The sequence below is a fragment of the Dipodomys ordii genome, unplaced genomic scaffold, assembly GCF_000151885.1.
Source record: "Dipodomys ordii isolate 6190 unplaced genomic scaffold, Dord_2.0 Scaffold131, whole genome shotgun sequence".
NCBI lineage: Eukaryota > Metazoa > Chordata > Mammalia > Rodentia > Heteromyidae > Dipodomys > Dipodomys ordii.
In genome coordinates, this window is record NW_012267347.1 from 515099 (window position 1) to 534502 (window position 19404).

The 19404-nt window shown below is 38.2% G+C and overlaps 1 protein-coding gene across 2 annotated transcripts in view; it reads right to left on the reverse strand.

Moving 5' to 3' along the window:
* Atf6 (activating transcription factor 6) overlaps positions 1 to 19404 on the reverse strand; it is a 202730-nt gene that overhangs the window by 177817 nt on the left and 5509 nt on the right. For both annotated transcript variants that reach the window (XM_013030699.1, XM_013030698.1), the window contains exons 2-6: positions 14253 to 14329; positions 13108 to 13195; positions 10007 to 10113; positions 6784 to 6913; positions 5552 to 5755 (exon numbers count right to left, since the gene is read on the reverse strand). In XM_013030699.1, coding sequence (XP_012886153.1) covers positions 5552 to 5755; positions 6784 to 6913; positions 10007 to 10113; positions 13108 to 13195; positions 14253 to 14329 — 606 coding nt within the window. The remainder of the gene's footprint in view (positions 1 to 5551; positions 5756 to 6783; positions 6914 to 10006; positions 10114 to 13107; positions 13196 to 14252; positions 14330 to 19404) is intronic.

The window sequence follows — 19404 nt, forward strand, 5'->3', positions numbered from 1 at the left end:
GGAGGGCATGCAGGGGCAGGAGGTGACAATAGCTGGGTTTAAATACAGGGCTTCATATTTGGCAAGTGTTCTACCACTTGAGCTGTGCTCCCACATACAGTCTCACACTGTGATCCTCTGACCTTCATTTACAAGTAACTGGGATTATAGCATGCAACATCCCACCAAGCCCAGTGTTTGTTAACAGCAAAAAATAGCACAATGCCACAACTGGTTGCACACACCTGACCCTAGCACTTAGGTGAAAGAAGCAGGAGGATCACAAACTCCAGGGAAGCATGGGCTACATAGTAAGTTCAAGGCTAGCCTAAGTTGCACATAGAGACTGGCTCAAAAACAAAGCAAAACTTTTTTTTGTTTAAAAACTCCGTGTTTCCAAATGATCATGGTTATTCTTTTGTTTTCTATGTTCTAGAAAATATATAATGAGAAAAAGCTACTAAGAATTTTAGAGTGATTTAAGATAAATGAAACTAATCTATAGAAAATACTTTCTACAAGTACAGATTGGAGGATTCTATACAAAAAGAGCCATAAAGCTATTATTCCCCTCATCCATACTCTAAAGTCTATATGTTGAGAAGACCTGCTCCATACCCCCTAAATTTAAAAGTTATGATAAAAAGACACACCCTCAAATTAATCATTGCTCAAAATTTTGAATCTATTCCAAAGAACAGAGAAGTTAGTAAACATACAGAAAGGATCAGACTTGTAGTCCTAGCTGTAGATTTAAAGCACTGGCAGATAAAACATACAGATGTCATTGTAATGTTTCTTGAAACTAACTAAATAATCCAAATCTGTACTTCTCACTGTCTAGTTATCACCATCTCCTCACTGAGAGAATTAATTGCATCTAGGGAGAAGGCAATGGAAGATCACCAAGGCAGCATCTGTGCACCAAATATGGCTGAATTCCTACCAGGCCACAGCTTCCTTTTTTCCCATGCTGACCATCGTCTGGGAACTGTCCCTGAGCTCTACAGCTCAAGGCAAGCAATCTACCACTTGAGCCACAGTGCCACTTCCGGTTTTGTAGTGGTTAATTGGAGATAAGAGTCTCATGGACATTCCTGCTGGGGCTGGCTTTCAACTGTAATCCTCAGTCTCAGCCTCTTGAGTAGCTAGGATTACAGGTATGAGCCACTGGCACCAAGCTGAGCATCAAGTCTTTTTATCCCAGAGTTCTTAACTATCCTCAAATTATCCAGCATCTAATCAAGATCCTCTAAATATTCAACACATGTTCAGGTAAGACAGAATGGCGGAAAACAACTAAATTTCTACTACAATTTGTCCAAAACAAAAAACTTCCATGGTGCTTTGCTAAATGCTCATCAGACCACAAACTACAATGCAAAGGTCTATTTGGGGACTTACTAGTTAGCAGCTGAACAGTTAACTACTTTCCTATTGTGGAAACAGGTAAAACAGCACATACCAAAAGGCTGTTTATTCATTTCAGATGCTCAAAATCCTCTTTGGTATTATATGTAAATCCCCATAATGGATAGCATCTGGACTCCACACTGGATACTAATTACTATGTATAACTTACTTATTTTGGTAGTCAATTCTTTCTTTTCAACTTTTTCAAAGCTTACAAGTTATGTATCAAACATTTATTAAATCCCTACTTTGTCTAAAATAGCAAATCTGCGTGGCTTTGGGCAAATAATTTCTTTGTGCCTAGTTTGCTTATCTATATAATAAAAATGTTGGTACATCTTCTCCCAAAGGTATATAGACTAAATAATACACTAAGTCAGTCATGGTAATCGTAGCACACAGGGGCTAAATGACAAGGATCATAAATTTGAAACTAGCCTATATATGGAAGAAAGGGAGGGAGGAAAGAAGAAAGGATAGAAATAAACTTAAAGCACTCAGAAGAGAAAACTTTATTATTAACACTTTTACCAAAAATAACAGTTTCCTGGCTGGGAAGGTGGCTCAGTTGTAGAGCACTTGCCTTGCATGCCTGAGGCCCTGGGTTCGATTCCTCAGCACCACATAAGCAAAAAGAAAAAAGCCAGTAGGTGGCTCACACTGGTAATCCTAGCTACTCAGGAGACTGAGATCTGAAGATCACAGTTCAAAGCCAGCCTGGGCAGAAAAGTCCGTGAGATTCTTATCTCCAATAAACCACCAGAAAACCGGAAGTGGCATTGTGGCTCAAGCAGTAGAGTGCTTGCCTTGAGCTGAAGAGCGTAGGGGCAGTGCCCAAGCCCAGAGTTCACGCCCCATGACTGACAAAAAAAAAAAAGAGAAATTTCTTTACTTTCATCCCCTATTTCAGTGGTATGCATTAGGATCTAATAATCCAAGACAGAATTATAGAAATAGGGGCTGGGAAGGTGGCTCAGTGGTAGAGCACTTGCCTTGCATGCATGAGGCCCTGAGTTCCATTCCTCAGCACCACATAAGCAAAAAGAAAAAATCCAGAAGTGGCGCTGTGGCTCAAGTGGTAGAGCGCTAGCCTTGAGCTGAAGAGCTGAGGGACAGCGCCCAGGCCCAGAGTTCAGGCCCCACGACCAGACACGCAAAAAAAAAAAAAAAAAGAATTATAGAAATAAACTAAGATGCCTTCTCTTCTATCCTTCTTCCCCTTTCTTACCATCCAATTAATATTTCTACTTTCTATCTGGTTCTCTATTATCATTGGCATTCCAGGCTTTCATCATCTCTCACCTGGGTTACTCTTAACAATCTAAAAGACATTTAGGATTTAGAAGCAGAAATAGGCAGAAAGTGTTCCAGGGTGAAATAACATGAGCCAAGAAACTAAGAAAAGCCAAAGATTCAAGGGACAATGCCAGATCAGTTGGGCTAGAGTTTAGAAAAAAGAATGTTTCAAAACATAAAGTTAGAAAAGGAGCTATATTATAAACAGTTTGACATTACATACTAGATAATTTGAACTTAATCCTACAGGATTAAGTTCCATCAATGGTAAAATACTATAAATAATAACATTAAGTATAAATCTCCCCATTCTGAGACTACTACTACTAAACACACACACACACACACACACACACACACACACACACACGTGTAATGATACCTTGTGCCTAACTTATACTACAAAACAGCTGGGTACGGTGGCTCACACCTGTAATCCTAGCTACTCAGGAGGCTGAGATCTGAGGATCCTGGTTCAAAGCCAACCTGGGCAGGAAAGACTGTGAGACTCCAATAAACCACCAGAAAACTGGAAGTGGTGCTGTGGCTCAAGTGGTAGAGCACTAGGCTTGAACTGAAGAGCTGAGAGACAGCACCAGGCCCAGAGCTCACGCCCCACAACCGACCAAAAAAAAAATTTCACTGCCTCATATTAGCACATGTTTACAAAAAGTAAGTATAGTCTTCAGATCATGAAAAATCACTCAAATTGGGAATCATGTGAGATTCAGGTTTTTGGAATTAATAAACTGTCCAGAAAAGAGCTATCTGTCTCTTCAATAGGTAACAATCTTCTAGCACTCAGATAGAGCCAATGGTCTATGAGCAAGCTTTTAGGAATATCTACTCCTTTAATGCCAGATTAATGTCAGACTTTTACTTTTCACAGAATAATTTTAACAGCTTATGGCAACTATAATGGGGTTCTTCAGGAGTTTAAATTGTTTTGAAAAGATATAGATCCTTTTAAGACCCTAATGAAACTTTTGGAGACTATCCCTACAAACAGTTATATATGAACATTTACTAAACTTTTCCTTTAAGGATTTTGTGAAACCTTAACAACCATTCACAAATAAAAATGGTACCTATTCACAGAATTGTTAATTTTTTTGGGGGGGGTCCAGTCATGGGGCCTGAACTCTGGGCCTGGGCGCTGTCCCTCAGCTCTTCAGCTCAAGGCTAGCACTCTACCACTTGAACAAAACGCCAACTCCCGCCTTTTTCTTTTTGCTTATGTGGTGCTGAGGAATCGAACCCAGGGCCTCATGCATGCAAGGCAAGCGCTCTACCACTGAGCCACCTTCCCAGTCCCAGAATTGCTAATTTTTTTAAACTGACCCTATAACTGAGGGGAGAAAAAGCATTTCAAAATGTTTTACTTTTTTATTTGGTTTGTTTCAGTAGGGATTGGTTGATGGATTTTTTTACTGATCCATCCATCCTTGAATTTAGTTCTATTTATTTATTCCTATTGTGTATGAATATATAACAGAACAAAGCTAACAAAGGACAATGAAATTTATAATCTTGCCTTTATTAAAACTACACTCCACAGGATGGGAAGGTAGCTCAATGGTACAGTGCTTGCCCTGCATGTATGAGACCCTGGGTTCAATTTCTCAGCACCACATAAGCAGAAAAAGCTAGAAGTAGCACTATGGCTCAAGTGGTAGAGCACTAGCCTGGAGTTGAAGAGCTGAAGGACAGTGCCAGGCCCAGAGTTCAAGCCTCACAACTGATTAAAAAAAAAAAAAAAAAAAACTACACTCCAAAGAAACAAGCTAGCTATTCGTAACTATATATATATCCATAAAAGCTAATGTATTGATATCCCATATCCTATTGATACCTAGTACTAATGGTAGCAACAAACTAAATTTTATATAAGCTTTCTCATACATGTGTACACATGTTGGTATTAGTACAACAGTAACTAAGCTGCCTAAGAGATCTCCAGGAGCAAATAACTCTGATACTTGCATAGTACTAAATTCTGAAACTGAAACTTCTTACAATCCCAACCTAAACTTCTTATAGAATCACAAGTATGTAAGGCCATCTTGTGGATAAAATAGGGAACCACACAAATTCTTAGTAAATTGGTCAAGTTTAGGTCTCCTAATACCATTTCAATTCCAGTTCAAAACCCTGCTTACTAAATAAAATACACAGTCTCTTCAGAAATTAAGAGCTAAATTCTATTCCTATAACACACCTATCTAAACTGAAATAGACCATGCTATTTTAAATCATGGCCATTCTTTTAAAAAAAAAAGTTACAAAGCTACAATAATCTCAGAATAAAATGGCACCAGAAAGTTTCTCAGATTTTCTTCATTACAAATGATTAGATAATGGGCTGGGAAGATGGCTCAGTGGTAGAGCACTTGCCTTACATGCCTGAGGCCCTGGGTTCGATTCCTCAGCACCACATAAGCAAAATGAAAAAAGCCGGAAGTGGCACTGTGGCTCAAGTGGCAGAGCGCTAGCCTTGAGCTGAAGAGCTGAGGGACAGCGCCCAGGCCCAGAGTTCAGGCCCCACGGCCGGACCCCCCCAAAAAAAAAAAATGATTAGATAAAAACAAAATTCTTGTAGACAGAAATATAAGTCAAAATGATAAAACTTAAGAAAAAAGAATTATCAGATATAAGTGATCTGTAGATAAACTGCTCAGGACACATCAATTTCTTAGAACAGGAGGCATATATTAGTCATCTCTGCTACAGCCTCAGAACCAAGAATAATTCCTGACACCCAGTATATGTGCAGAAGTGACAAGCTGAATTTAAACAAACCATGTGACATAAGCCTTACAGTCCTCCAAATAAACATAGACAGTCTCAAATTCCATATAGATACCTTTGTTGGGTGCAGGCTGTATACTGATAATTGGTTGCTGCTTTGAGAGTGGCATGAGTGTTGGCAGAGTCTGAATAATGATGGCTTTTGCTGGAACACTGGAGTTAGTTTGAGTCTTAGGTGCTGCTGGAAGTAATAGAGGCTTGGGCTGAATTGAAGGTTTTGAATTCATCTGAATTTTCTTCTTTGGAGTTGATCCATTTTCTGGAGAAATAAAACAAACTTACAAATCAGTCTGAAGGCAATTAAGCATGCCCTAGAAAACAGATTACATTACACACTTTTCTACACACATAATCCTGATTTCTAAGAAATTATCTTCAACTAGAGTTTAAGAATAGCTATTCTACCTGAATAAACTGAAGAAAAGTCAGGGAACTTCCTTTTTGAACAAACTACAGTTTTGGGAAGTGGATACATGAATTAATAAAGAATAATTAAAACCCCATAATAAAGTCTAGAAATTACAAAGGTAACAAATATCACAAATTCAAGATCTTAATTCAAGACCTTAATCTGAAACCTTGGAATCAATCCTAAACATGATAGAGTCTGAAACTGTTTTAAAGTATTTACACCTGAACACACAGAGACAAAATGTCAGGCACTACCAGGTTCACACTTGTAATTTTAGCTACTCAGGAGACTGAGACTATGGTTCAAAGCCAATGTGGGCAAGAAAGTTTGTGAGACTCTTATATCCAATTAACCACCAAAAAGTTGGAAACAGCTGTTGCTCAAGTGGTAGAGCACCAGCCTTGAACAGAAAAAAAAAAAAAAAGCCCAGTCCCTGAGTTCAAGCCCTTGTACCAACACACACACACACACACACACACACACACACACACACACACACACACACCCTTTCCTAATTTAAAAACAAGCCAGATCAATAAAACATTTTATTTGAAAAAAAATGGAACCTAAGACTAAAGTAGAAATAACAGAGGTGCTGGTGACCCTTGTTTAGAATCATAGCTATTTAGAAGACTAAGATCTGGAAGATTGAGGTCAAAGCCAACCCAGGCAGAATAGTCTTAAAGACTCTATCTCCAAACTAACAGGCAGGCTGGAGGTGTGGCTCATGTGGTAGAGTACAAGTCATGAGCAAGTAAGCCAGGTTAGTGTGAGGCCCTGAGTTCAAGCCCTAGTATAAAACTAAGGAAGAGAGGGAAGGAGAGAAGAAGGAAGGAAGGAAGGAGGCAGGGAGGGAGGGACTAGGAGATAAATACCCATTTTGTTCCTAGGACCAATGATGGGCTTATCTTCCTTCAGTGGCTGTGCTGAGGAGGGACTATTACAGCTTTCACCATATAAGGAAAATGGAGACATCTGGGAACTAGAAGACAAATCCAACTCCTCCTATAGCAAAAATCACAAGCAAATTAATACAATGAAGTACAATCATGAACAGAAAATCACTTAGTTCACAAGAGCTAAATATAAATGCTTGAAGGTGACATCAAGGCAAATATAATATATACTGTAACTACTGATTCTGGACAAATCATCATTATTCATCAACCCAAAGGAAAATGCAACGTATGTCTAATCCATCATTTTATATTAAAATATTACATCTTACTTAATTTCTAGTCATAAACATTTAGCTTCATTATAAGGTACAGTTAAAACACCAATATCCTTTTTATATAATGTCTTTTAGTAAAGTCTTAAAAGAATCTCAGAAGCAAAAGAATTCATATTATTTTTATTTTTTCTATTTATTAACATTGCCTTTGGCCCACACTAAAAGGAATGGGCTACTTAACAGATGAATTTGATAATGCAAAGATATATGAAGACAACATTAATATTTCCTAATTCTCTTTAAATCTTCAATGGATTTGTCTCATTTTGTTGGAAAACAAAAGCCAAACATAAAATAAAGTAGCATCTCAGAGAAAATATGTATATATATGATAATGGACTAAGAATAATCTCTATTTTATAGCATCTTCAAATAATCTATGAATATTAAAAGAAAATTAACTGAGCTAAATGAACATTGTGAACTATATGTGTGTGCATATGTGTTGTATGTGTGTTTGTGTGTGTGTGTGTGTGTGTGTGTGTGTATTTTGGTTTTTTGTTTGTTTGGTTTTTTTGTTTTTGTTAGTCATAAGGCTTGAATTCAGGGTCTGGGCACTGTCCCTGGCCTTTTCATTCAAGGCTAGCTCTTTGAGCCACAGCACCACTTCAGGTACCCTGGCAGTTAACTGGAGATAAGAATCTCATCGACTTTCCTTGCCTGGGCTGGCTTTGAATCATGATCCTTGTGACTAGCTATGATTACAGACATAAGCCATCAGTGCCTAGTTTTCTCTGTCTCTGTCTCTCTGTCTCTCTGTCTGTCTGTCTGTCTGTCTGTGTCTGCCTGTGTGTGTGTGTGTGTGTGTGTATCTCTCTCTCTCTCTCCCCTATTCTTTTTTCTTTGCTTTATTCCCTTTTGTCTTTGTTTTTCATTTCTGGACCCTTTGTCTTGTATATAAGTTTATCTGATTTGGGGAGAGGAAGGGGAAGCACAGAAACAATGGGGCAAAGGGTAAACCAACCCAGCAGTGACACTCACTAGACAGTATGTTGGAAATGAACTATACAACTTGGGAGAGAGGGAGTCGGGAAGGGAAAAACTGGAAAAGAATGAGGGAGCAGGTGACACTGTTCAAAAGGAAATGTACTCATCTGACTTCTGTAACTGAAACCCCTCCATGCATCACCTTTACAACAAAATTTTAAAAATAAAAAATAAATCAGAAGGGCTGGGAAGGTGGCTCAGTGGTAGAGCGCTTGCCTTGCATGCTTGAGGCCCTGGGTTTGATTCCTCAGCACCACATAAGCAGAAAAAGCCGGAAGTAGTGCTGTGGCTCAAGTGGTAAAGTTAGCCTTGAGCTGAAGTGCTGAGGGACAGCGCCTAGGCCCAAAGTTCAGGCCCCATGACTGGACCCAAAAAAATAAATAAATAAAAATTTAAAAAAATAAATCAGAGATGAAGATAACACGGGGACAATTATCTTCATGGCCTTAGGGGTAAAAATATTTGATAAAAGTCATCAAGCATCCCTCATAAAAGCCCTAGAAAACAAGGAATAGAAGGATACTTTCTTTACTTAAAAAAAAACAACCTATGTGTAATTATACATACTTAATGATGAAACACTAAATGCATTACCACGAAAGTCAAGATAATAAATAGAATTAAGAAGCCTCAATTTCAGGAGGCACAGTATGCTGAATAACATACTTAATTGTTGTTCCAACTTTTCTTCTTGTATTTTACTTTTCCCCATTATTATTATTTCCCATTCTTGACCTCAGTGCTGTAGTCTTGGTGAAGAACAGAAGAATGCTTAAGGAAGGAGCTACCAGACTTGTATTTAATTTAAAACAAAAAACAAAAAAAAACTTAGACCATTAAAAAGATAATGTTACGCATTCCTGAATGAAAGAAGTCATTCTAATTCTAGTGTAGCTCAAGTGACAGAACACTTGACTACCTAGCCCAGGCAAAGTTCAATCCCCAGTACTGACAAGAGAGGCAAGGTACGGGAATGGGGAAATCATTTTGTGTTATGTAGCTGAGGAGTTACAAAAACTCATCATCTTAAATTCTTCTGTGTTCTTAAAGAGTATAGTATTCTTTTTCTGAAAAAGACTATACATTCTAATAAGAAGGAGAAAAGTAAGCTGGATGCCTAGCTACTCTGGAATGGCTAGCTACTCTGGAAGCTGTCAGCTTAGGATCAGGGTTTGATGCCAGCCTAGAAAGACAAATCTCAAAGACTCTTATCTCCAATTAGCCAGCAAAAAGCAAGAAGGTATGGCTCAAGTGTAGAGTGTCATTCTAAAGAGAAAAAGCTAAGTGAAGTTAGCACCAAAGAGAGAGAGAGAGAGAGAGAGAGGTATTCAAGGGCAAAAGACAGCCAAAGCAAGGTACCAGGCAGAAGTGGCTCTATGCCTATAATCTGTGCTATGTAAGAGAATGAGATCTGAAGATCACAGTTCAAAGCTAGCACAAGCACAAAATTCCATGAGATTCTTCTCTCTAATTAACCACTATAAAGCTGGATGTGGAGCTTTGTCTCCAGTAGTAGAGCAGAAACCTTGAGCACAAAAGCTTGGGGACTAAGCCCAGGTCCCAGGTTCTGAGTCAAGCCTCAGGATCTGTACACCCACATAAAAAGACAACCAATGAACAAAAAGAAAAACAAAAACCTAGATATTGGTAAATGCAATGCAATAATGAACTTATGAAATTAAGAACAAACAAACAAAAGGGAAAAGGGCAAAACCCAAAACACTAACAACTTTCTAGTTTCCCAAAATCCTTTTATCAAGATTCATTTTCCTCAAGAGATAAAACTCCTCATAAAACAAAATGTTAACGTCTTCTTCATATATATATTTTCCAGATAGCATTAGAACACAAATCACTGTAAAAGACCATCTACTTACAGGAACATGCTGAGTTGAAGAGGAGGATTCCACTGAGCCAGGAGATGAGACTGAACAACTTGAAGAAGCTGGTGAAAGTGGCTGAGGTTCTGTCTTAATATCTTTAACTGAAAAACCGAGTAAAAAAACATGTTTTTACCAGACAAGATAAACCACAATAAAATGAATGAGAAAAAAAAGGTAAAATCTACTCTCAAAACTCGATCAGATTTGGAAGTTAACAGATCACCAAAATGTATCACTAAATGAAACATGCAAGATGCACAAACCAGTGCATTTAGTGCATTTCTAATTGTAGAATAAGCTGTGTGTGTATAGGTATAATAACTTGCATCTGCACTCATTCTCTGTAAGAATAAACAAATGAAATTGTAGGAACAAAACTTATTGGCTGAGAAATAAGAGCAGAAAGAGACATTTTTCGGGCTGGGAAGGTGGCTCAGTGGTAGAGCGCTTGCCTTGCATGCCTGAGGCCCTGGGTTCGATTCCTCAGCACCACATAAGCAAAAAGAAAAAAGCCGGAAGTGGCGCTGTGGCTCAAGTGGTAGAGCGCTAGCCTTGAGCTGAAAAGTGAGGGACAGCGCCCAGGCCCAGAGTTCAGGCCCCACAACCGGACCCAAAAAAAAAAAAAAAAAAAAGAAAGACATTTTTCTATTATATAAAACTTTTATACCATGCAAAAAATATAAACTCCAAAAAAATTTTCAGAAGATTTTAGAAAGTATTTTTATAATTAAATTAGAACTCATAAAATTTTCCTATCTTTTGAACTACTAAGTGATTCTATAAAAATGTATTGACCAGAAGTGGCAGGATGGGGATGAGAAAGAGAAATAGAAGGGTTGGATTTGATTCAAGTACCAAATATACACATGTATGGAAATAGCACAATGAAACCTCTTTGTATAATTAATATACACTAATAAAAAATTGCTTAAGGTATAGAGAAACTATAACCCAGGTAGTATTCCTAAGGTATAATAGTACAAGAGTGGTAAACTCTTGGTTTTCAAAACCACAATATTTTTATATCCACCATCCCCAATTATTTTGCCACTTTTCTCTTCACTTGGAATTTAGGTAGGCTTATGACTCCTTCAATTAATACAGTAAGCTATGTAAAACCTAAGGCTAGAAATGCAGACTCTGCTTTGTAGCTGGAACACTTATACTTGGAGCTTTTGATGTCTGCCTACCTGAAACTAACACATAGTGAGGAAGTCAAGGCACAGAGAAAAGCAAGGTGTCTACAACCTAGCATTGGCCCTAGTCGGCAAATGTTCTGAGGCCAAGCATCACACATCTATGTAAAGAAACTTCAAGATGGGGCTGGAAAGGTGGCTCAGTGGTAGGGCACTTGCCTTGCATGCATGAAGCCCTGAGTTCGATTCCTCAGCACCACATAAGCAAAAAGAAAAAAGCTGGAAGTGGCACTGTGGCTCAAGTGGTAAAGCACTAGCCTTGAGCTGAAGAGCTGAGGGACAGCACCCAGGCCCAGAGTTCAGGCCCCAAGACCTGACCCCCCCCCTCAAAAAAAAAGAAACTTCAAGATGATTCCAACCCTCAAATGTTGAGCTAGTCCAGTTTCCAGTCCCAAATATTGACCTATTCCAGTTCTCAAAATTCCCATCACTTAAGTCTAGACATCATGGAGTCATTCCATGATAACCAGCCATTCCTGGGACACCCAATTCAAATTCCTGACCCACAGATTCCGAGAACCTAATAAAATGATAGTTGTTTTCAGTGGCTGAGATTAGAATCACATCAAAACACTGATCTTGTGCATCCATATTCTATACAGGAATCAAGCAAAATAAGTAAATATAGAATATGAAGGACGGTAGGAAGTAATTCAGATTAGGAAATGTACTGGTTATTTATCCACTGTCAGCCAAGACTACCTCCTGTATGCTGGAATACAAATTATTAATGAATTTTCAAGGGGGCTTTCTCTTAGGTGCTAACAATAGGGGATACTGGAAGGATGCTAGAAGGTAGAAAAAAAGGTATCTTTATTATTCTGTCAGCTTCATCCATCAGTGGCAATCTGCTCCAAGTTCTATCAGCACACCCAACCTCATAATACAGCATATGCAAACTCCAATAAAGACATTAACACTAGCCAAGTAGAGCCTTGCCTCCTCCTCAAACAGGACCAAATTCATGAAACACCAAAAAAAAAAAATTTTTTTTTCTGGTTGTGGGGCCTGAACTCTGGGCCTAGGCGCTGTCCTTAAGCTCTTCAGTTCAAGGCTAGCGCTCTATCACTTGAGACACAGTGCCACTTCCAGCTTTTTCTGCTTATGTGGTGCTTAGGAATCGAACCGAGGGCCTCATGCATGCAAGGCAAGCTCTCTACCAATGAGCCATCTTCCCAGTCCCGAAACACCAAATTCATGGGACCTCTCACCAAGTTCCTAGGTTCTGCTAACCCCAGCTTCATCCTTTGGATCCCTAAGCTCTGTTGGGTTTCTAGATGGCCTAATGTGTCACAGACATTATTCATAATTCAAAATTAATATTTTTGTTGGCCGTGGGGCTTGAACTCAGGCCTGGGTGCTGTCCCTGAGCTTTCTGACTCCAGGCTAGCACTCTTCCACTTTGAGCCACAGAGCCACTTCCAGTTTTCTGGTGGTTATGTCTCATGGACTTTCATGCCTGGACTGGCTTCGAACCACAATCCTTATATCTCAGCCTCCGGAGTAGCTAGGATTACAGGAATGAGCCACTGGCACCCTGCTCAAAGTCAATATTTTCTATTTTCAAAATGAATTATTTATTCATTATAATACTAAAAGATAACTGAAATTTTTATATTCATTTTGTCAAGAAGTTTATATATACATATATACATGTATTTATGTATATATCTATATACAGTATATATGTGTATAGATATACATGTATGTGTGTGTGTGTGTATATATGTATACACACACACACACACATATACTGTCATGATGAAAGTAGGATATATAGGCCCTGGAATCTTAGAGCCCACCAAAGTAGAACAATAACCACACAGAATTTGGAATATGACTAAAATATCAAATAAAATAAATTTAGTTAAAATGTTTATCATTGAAGTATACAATTACCTGTACAGAACTGGTTGTTGATATCCCAAATATCTGACTCCCAAGGCATCAAATCCAAATCAAAACCAAGATGATCAAAATTATTTTCCTGTAGGTATCAAAATAGCAAAAGAATATTAAAACAAATATGCATATCCTAGAATCAAACTACAAACATAATCTGGCATAAATAAAAACCCAGTAAAAAAGAACTTTCTAAGTCAATTACCTTGAGAAACCATTGTGAAAAGCCTATATGTAAATCAGTTCAGTTATTTGAAGCACAGCAGACCAGTCATGGTAGCACAGAACTGTAATGCTAGCCAATCTGTCCCATATGTACTAATTTTTTTTTTCTTTTATTTTTGTCAGTCATGGGGTTTGCACTGTGGGCCTGGGCACTGTCCCTGAGGTCTTCATCTTAAAGCAAGTGCTCTACCATTTGAGCCGCAGCACCATTTTCTGGTGGTTAATTGGAGATAAGAGTCTCACGGACTTTCCTATCCAGCCTGGCTTTGAACCGTGATCCTCAGATCTCAGACTCTTGAGTAGCTAGGAATACAAGCATGAGCCACCAGCTGTACTAATTTTTAAAAGGAAAAAAAAAACCTAAGTTATCTTTTGAGGATTTAAAGTATTACAATAATAGCTTTACACAAAACTCTAACAAACCTCTAACCAATCAAAAACAAGTAAGTATATCTCTAATTTTCAGAGTTCTTTGTAAAACCTTCCAAAAGGAAGTGGTAAATTCTACTTGACTGGGTCCATGGCTCATATTCAACCTTTTATATCACCCCGTTTCCCTTATGCAGCAAAATAATCTATTAAAAACCAGGATGCAGAGCATTTGACTTTTTATTATCTTTAAGTAGTTGTACAAAGGAGTTGCTATTCAATAAAGCAATTTATGAATACAATGCATCTTGATCAATGTCACCCCTCACTAAGTGGCTTTTCCTTGGGGCCAATGACACTAAGACCAAATGAATTCTTTTGCCCTACATTTATTGACCACAAAATGGCCACTAACTTTTCATAATTAATGTAAGTTATTTAAGGTTAAATTACTAACAAAAATCTGTTATTCTGAAAGCTTCCTGAAGTAATTAGGGTAAACTTTGAACATCACTTTATTCATTATTGCTGTGCAACTAAATACTTACATAAGTCTCATTTGCTGTATCCAGTTGCAGCTCATCAGTGTCTGTGAAATAACCAAGTTCAGCAAACAACATAGACTCTTTAAACAAAAGAAATCAACTGTCAATTTAATGATTTGACAAGAAATCCCTATTGGGGTTTCTCATTAGCCATTATGATTATTGCTAAACTTGAGCAATGTAACCAATCAATCCAAATCTGCTTCCTAATTCACGTGTTGTTTTCCACACAATTTTTATTAAAGTAAGTCATTACAATAGGAATTTTGTCATGTTGAAATTATTGCTGGTAAATTTCTGAAACATAGTAACAACTCTGATGATACATCCAGGTTCAGCACCAAAAAAAGAAATGTGGTTGACCAGCAATGATGACAGGAGAGGAAAATAAAGAACACAAATGTAATGTGTTTGTCATCCAAGCCTTAACAGTACAAAAAAACTTTCATACAAACAATACATGACTCACTCATTTTAAAAAAGAAAAGGACTCACCCATCTAAACTATTAAATTCATTTCAGCAAGCAAAGTATACATTAAGCTTTCCTAGTGAAATTTTCTTACAAATCACGAAAAAATACAGGCAAGTAAAGACTCTTCAATAATCTAGATTACAAATGTTGAGAAAGGTCAAGGCCCAAGAAGACTGCTCACACAATCTGTAAAATTTGTTTTCACTAACATTTTCAGAACTTCATTGCTCTAAAGTTTTTCCAATCTATGTAGTCCTTTTTACTCTCTACAAATGACACTGCTCAGTGACTTCCTCACTTACACGTTCATCAACGTCTACCATTCTATCATATATAAACTTAGCCTATGACAAAATCATTCTACCAACATAAAACAAAATAGTACAGAGCAAAAAACTGTATATTTAAGTAATGATGTAAGATTATTAATACAGCTTCCAGAAAAGGTTACCTTAAACTCTGCTACAGAATCAAAAAACATAGATGGCTATGGCTATGAAACATGAAACTTCAGCCTATATATTTAAAACTGCTTAAGAGTTTTCTACATCTGCTGTCTCTCTTTTTTATCTCCCATTCCTTCTTGTACCTGCTCCATTCAAACACACACACACACACACACACACACACACACACACAAACAAACAAACACACACACATACGGAGCATTATTAATGTTACCAGTGACCTCCTACCTCTAAATTCAATGGTAAATTCACATTCCTCATCCTACTTGGCCTATCAATAACATTGGATTCAGTTTTGCCCTTTCATATTAGTTGGGAATTTTCTTTATTTTTATTTATTTATTTATTTGTCAGTCATAGGGCTTGAACTCTGTACCTGGGTGCTGTCCCTGAGCTCTTCAGCTCAAGGTCACTTGAACTACTGTGCCACTTCTGATTTTCTGGTGGTTAATTGGAGATAAGAGTCTCAGGGACTTTCCTGCATGGGCAGAGTTTGAAATGTGATCCTCAGATCTCAGCTTCCTGAGTAGCTAGGATTACTGACATGAGCCACCAGCACACAGCCCAGTTGGGAATTTTCTTCACTCAGCTTCCAAATAATCATCTGGTTTTCCTTCCCCCTCACCAAAAATGAAGATGGTTCTTCCTCTCCCTAATATGAAATTGTTTCAGAATCAGCATCAATTTTCTATCTATTTTACTCCCTTTGTAGTCTCATTGCCTGATTTTAAATAGCATCTATATCCCAAATATTCCTAAATATACACCTCTAGTCAATAACATCAAAATACATTGAATACAAGCCTTTCCTCTGGACTGTTAAAAGTGTACCTCAAAGTTAGCACATCCCAAACTGAGTTTATCATCATTTGTTCCAAACCTCCTGTAGTTTAGTTATGTCAGTTAATAACAATTCAATCATGGCCATTGCTCAGACCAAAAACCTTGGCATCACTGTCTACTTTCTTTCCTTACTCTCTACTGTGCATCTGCCAGAAAATCCTGACATTTATGCACCCAAAAAATTTATCTGCCAAGCCGGGTGCTGGTGGCTCACGCCTGTAATCCTAGCTACTCAGGAGGCTGAGATCTGAGGATCATGGTTCAAAGCCAGCCTGGCAGGAAAGGCTGTGAGACTCTTATCTCCAATAAACCACCAGAAAACTGGAAGTGGCGCTGTAGCTCAGGTGGTAGAGCGTTCACCTTGAGCTGAACAGCTGAGGGACAGCGCCCAGGCCCAGAGTTCAAGCCCCATGACCAACAAAAAAAAAAAAAAAATTATCTGCCAGAAAATTCGGTCATTTCTTCACCCAAAATATGTATCTGACTTCCTACCTTTCCTCCCTGTCTTTTTTCTTTCTGTCTGTCTTTCCCTTCCTTATCACTTCCAACGTAAAGATACCAACTTCTGAGTAGCATAGAAATGAGGATAATGGGGTTTTGTGTGCAGTAATGTTCACCAATGTGCCTGGTATCCAAAGAAATGAGATGGTGGGAGAGAGAGTTATCTCATGGAAGTGGCAGTATGTCCTAGTCACCAATGAAATGGGATTAGTGGGAGGAAGAACAGAGTGACAGACAGAAAAGACAGCTGAGTAGTTAAAAGCATAATTACATTTAACAATATGTTGATTGAGTAAGCAAATGATTAGATAGGGCTAATTACATATTATAATATATAATAATTACATAATTACATAGAATAAGTTATATATACACACAAAGAGAAAAACAACTACAGATGTTTGTATATGCATACACACAAACATTTTCTAGTTCTGTTTGCTGAGAAGTTTTTACCCATAATGATATCTCAATAGCAATGAAAACAGTGGGCCTGGATCCAAATATTATCCTCTGCTAAATACAAGTCCACTAAAGAGCTCCTTGGAGAAACAGCTAGTTCTAGAACTGAAGCAGAAAAAGCCCAAAATAGCCTAGAAAACCTCATTACATTAGAAAATAAGGAAATTCTCAGCAAACAGTAAGAATATGTCAAAAGACCTAAGGCACTAATTTAAATGATCTCCCAATGGTTCAAATATGAGCATAAAAAAGAGTGTCAGATTAGAGTTCATTACACACACAAAAAAAAAAAATCAATAAGTTCACAATGATAGGAAGGAAGGGTGGGAGTGAGAAAGAGGAGTGGGAATCTCTTTCATACAGTACACGTATCACTTGAAAATTAATAAATATAAACTGAAGAATTCCCAGATGGCAACCATTAGAGCAGTAGTTGATAAGAGGATAGAATAATTAATATGGATAGAGCTGAAGGAAGGAAGTGGATAGAGGTTTAATAACAACAAGATGATTGGTGTCATTTCTCATGAACTCCCCTCAAATATTAATGAATATATTAGGAGATATTGACTTTACAGTGGAAAAAAAAATCTGGCAGACAGCAACTTAACCTAACCATAGCCATGTGATCAAAGTAGCGGTCACCTGGGGATAGGTATGCACAGTTAACTCCAAACATGAAGTGCAGAGAAGAGCACAGCATCCTCTCTCTGGCATTCCTGCCACTGATGACAAAAACAATCTGGCTGGGGCTGGGAAGGTGGCTCAGTGGTAGAGCGCTTGCCTTGCACGCATGAGGCCCTGGGTTCAATTCCTCAGCACCACATAAGCAAAAAAGAAAAAAGCCGGAAGTGGCACTGTGGCTCAAGTGGTAGCGTGCTAGCCTTGAGCTAAAGAACTGAGGGACAGTGCCCAGGCCCAGAGTTCAGGCCCCACAATCGGACCCAAAAAAAAAAAATCTGGCTATGAGGAAACATCAAATAAATCGAGATTATTTAGGATAACCTTCTAGAACAAGAGACTTGTACTCTTTAAGACCATCAAGGAGCTATTCCAGATTGAAGGACATTGATGAGACATGACAAATTAAAGCAATGTGTGTTTACAGGAAGGATTCTACACTAGAAAGGAAAGAGTCACCATTCAGACAGTTAACCAAATATGAATCTGGGTGGTAAAACATATTATAGCAATTCTGGAAAGTACCCTTGGGGTTCTTTTTGTGGTTTGTTTTTATTGTCTGGAGGCGGGCAGTACATACACTGTAGTATTTAAGAATAATTGATGGGAGAGAGCAAAGGGGGTCACATTTTTCAAAAAGAAATGTACATATTATCTGACCTATGAAACTGTACCCTTTTAACAATAAAAAAAATTATAGCTCAATATACACCTCCCTTCTCTTCCCCTCCCAGAAAAATATAATGTAAAATTTGAAGAATCTGAATAATTGGCATGCAAGGATTCTTACAACTTTTAGTGAAACTATTTCAAAATTGAAATAGCAGGAGGCTAAAGGGCAATTGAACTCATGAGTCCAAGACCACACTGAGCATATTTATATAGATATAGACATATGCATATATAGTCACATTTGCACACATATATACATGTGCCTGTATGTGTTATATATATATATATGTATATGTATATGTACATATACATATACATATGTATGTATATATGTATATATATGTATGTGTGTGTGTGTGTGTGTGTGTATATATATATATATATATATATATATATACTAGTTTTTTTCTGGTCCTGGAGTTTGAACTAAGGACCTGGGAGCTGCCCCTAAGCTTCTTCTGCTCAAGGCTAATGCTCTACCCCTTGAGCCACAGCATCACTTCCAGCTTTTTCTGAGTCTAACTGACTTTCCTGCCTGGGCTGGCTTTGAACAATGATCCTCAGATCTCAGCTTCCTGAGTAGCTAGGATTATAGATATGAGCCACCAGCTCCTGTCTTATATCTGCTATTATTGAAACTCATGGGGATTGCTATAGGAACCTCTAGTCTCCCTGGTTCTGACTTGTCCTTTTTCAATCTATGTTCACTCAAGCAGCTTAAACAAGACTATAAGAAACAAAGACCAAGCTGGGCGCCGCTGGCTCACGCCTGTAATCCTAGCTACTCAGAAGGCTGAGATCTGAGGATCTCTCGGTTCAAAGCCAGCCTGGGCAGGAAAGTCTGTGAAACTCTTATCTCCAATAAACACTCAGAAAACCGGAAGTGGTGCTGTAACTCAAGTGGTAGAGCACTCTCCTTGAGCTGAAGAGCTGAGGCCCAGAGTTCAAGCCCCACAACAGAGAAAGAAAGAAGGAAGGAAGGAAGGAAGGAAGGAAGGAAGGAAGGAAGGAAGGAAGGAAGGAAGGAAGGAAGGAAGGAAGGAAGGAAGGAAGGG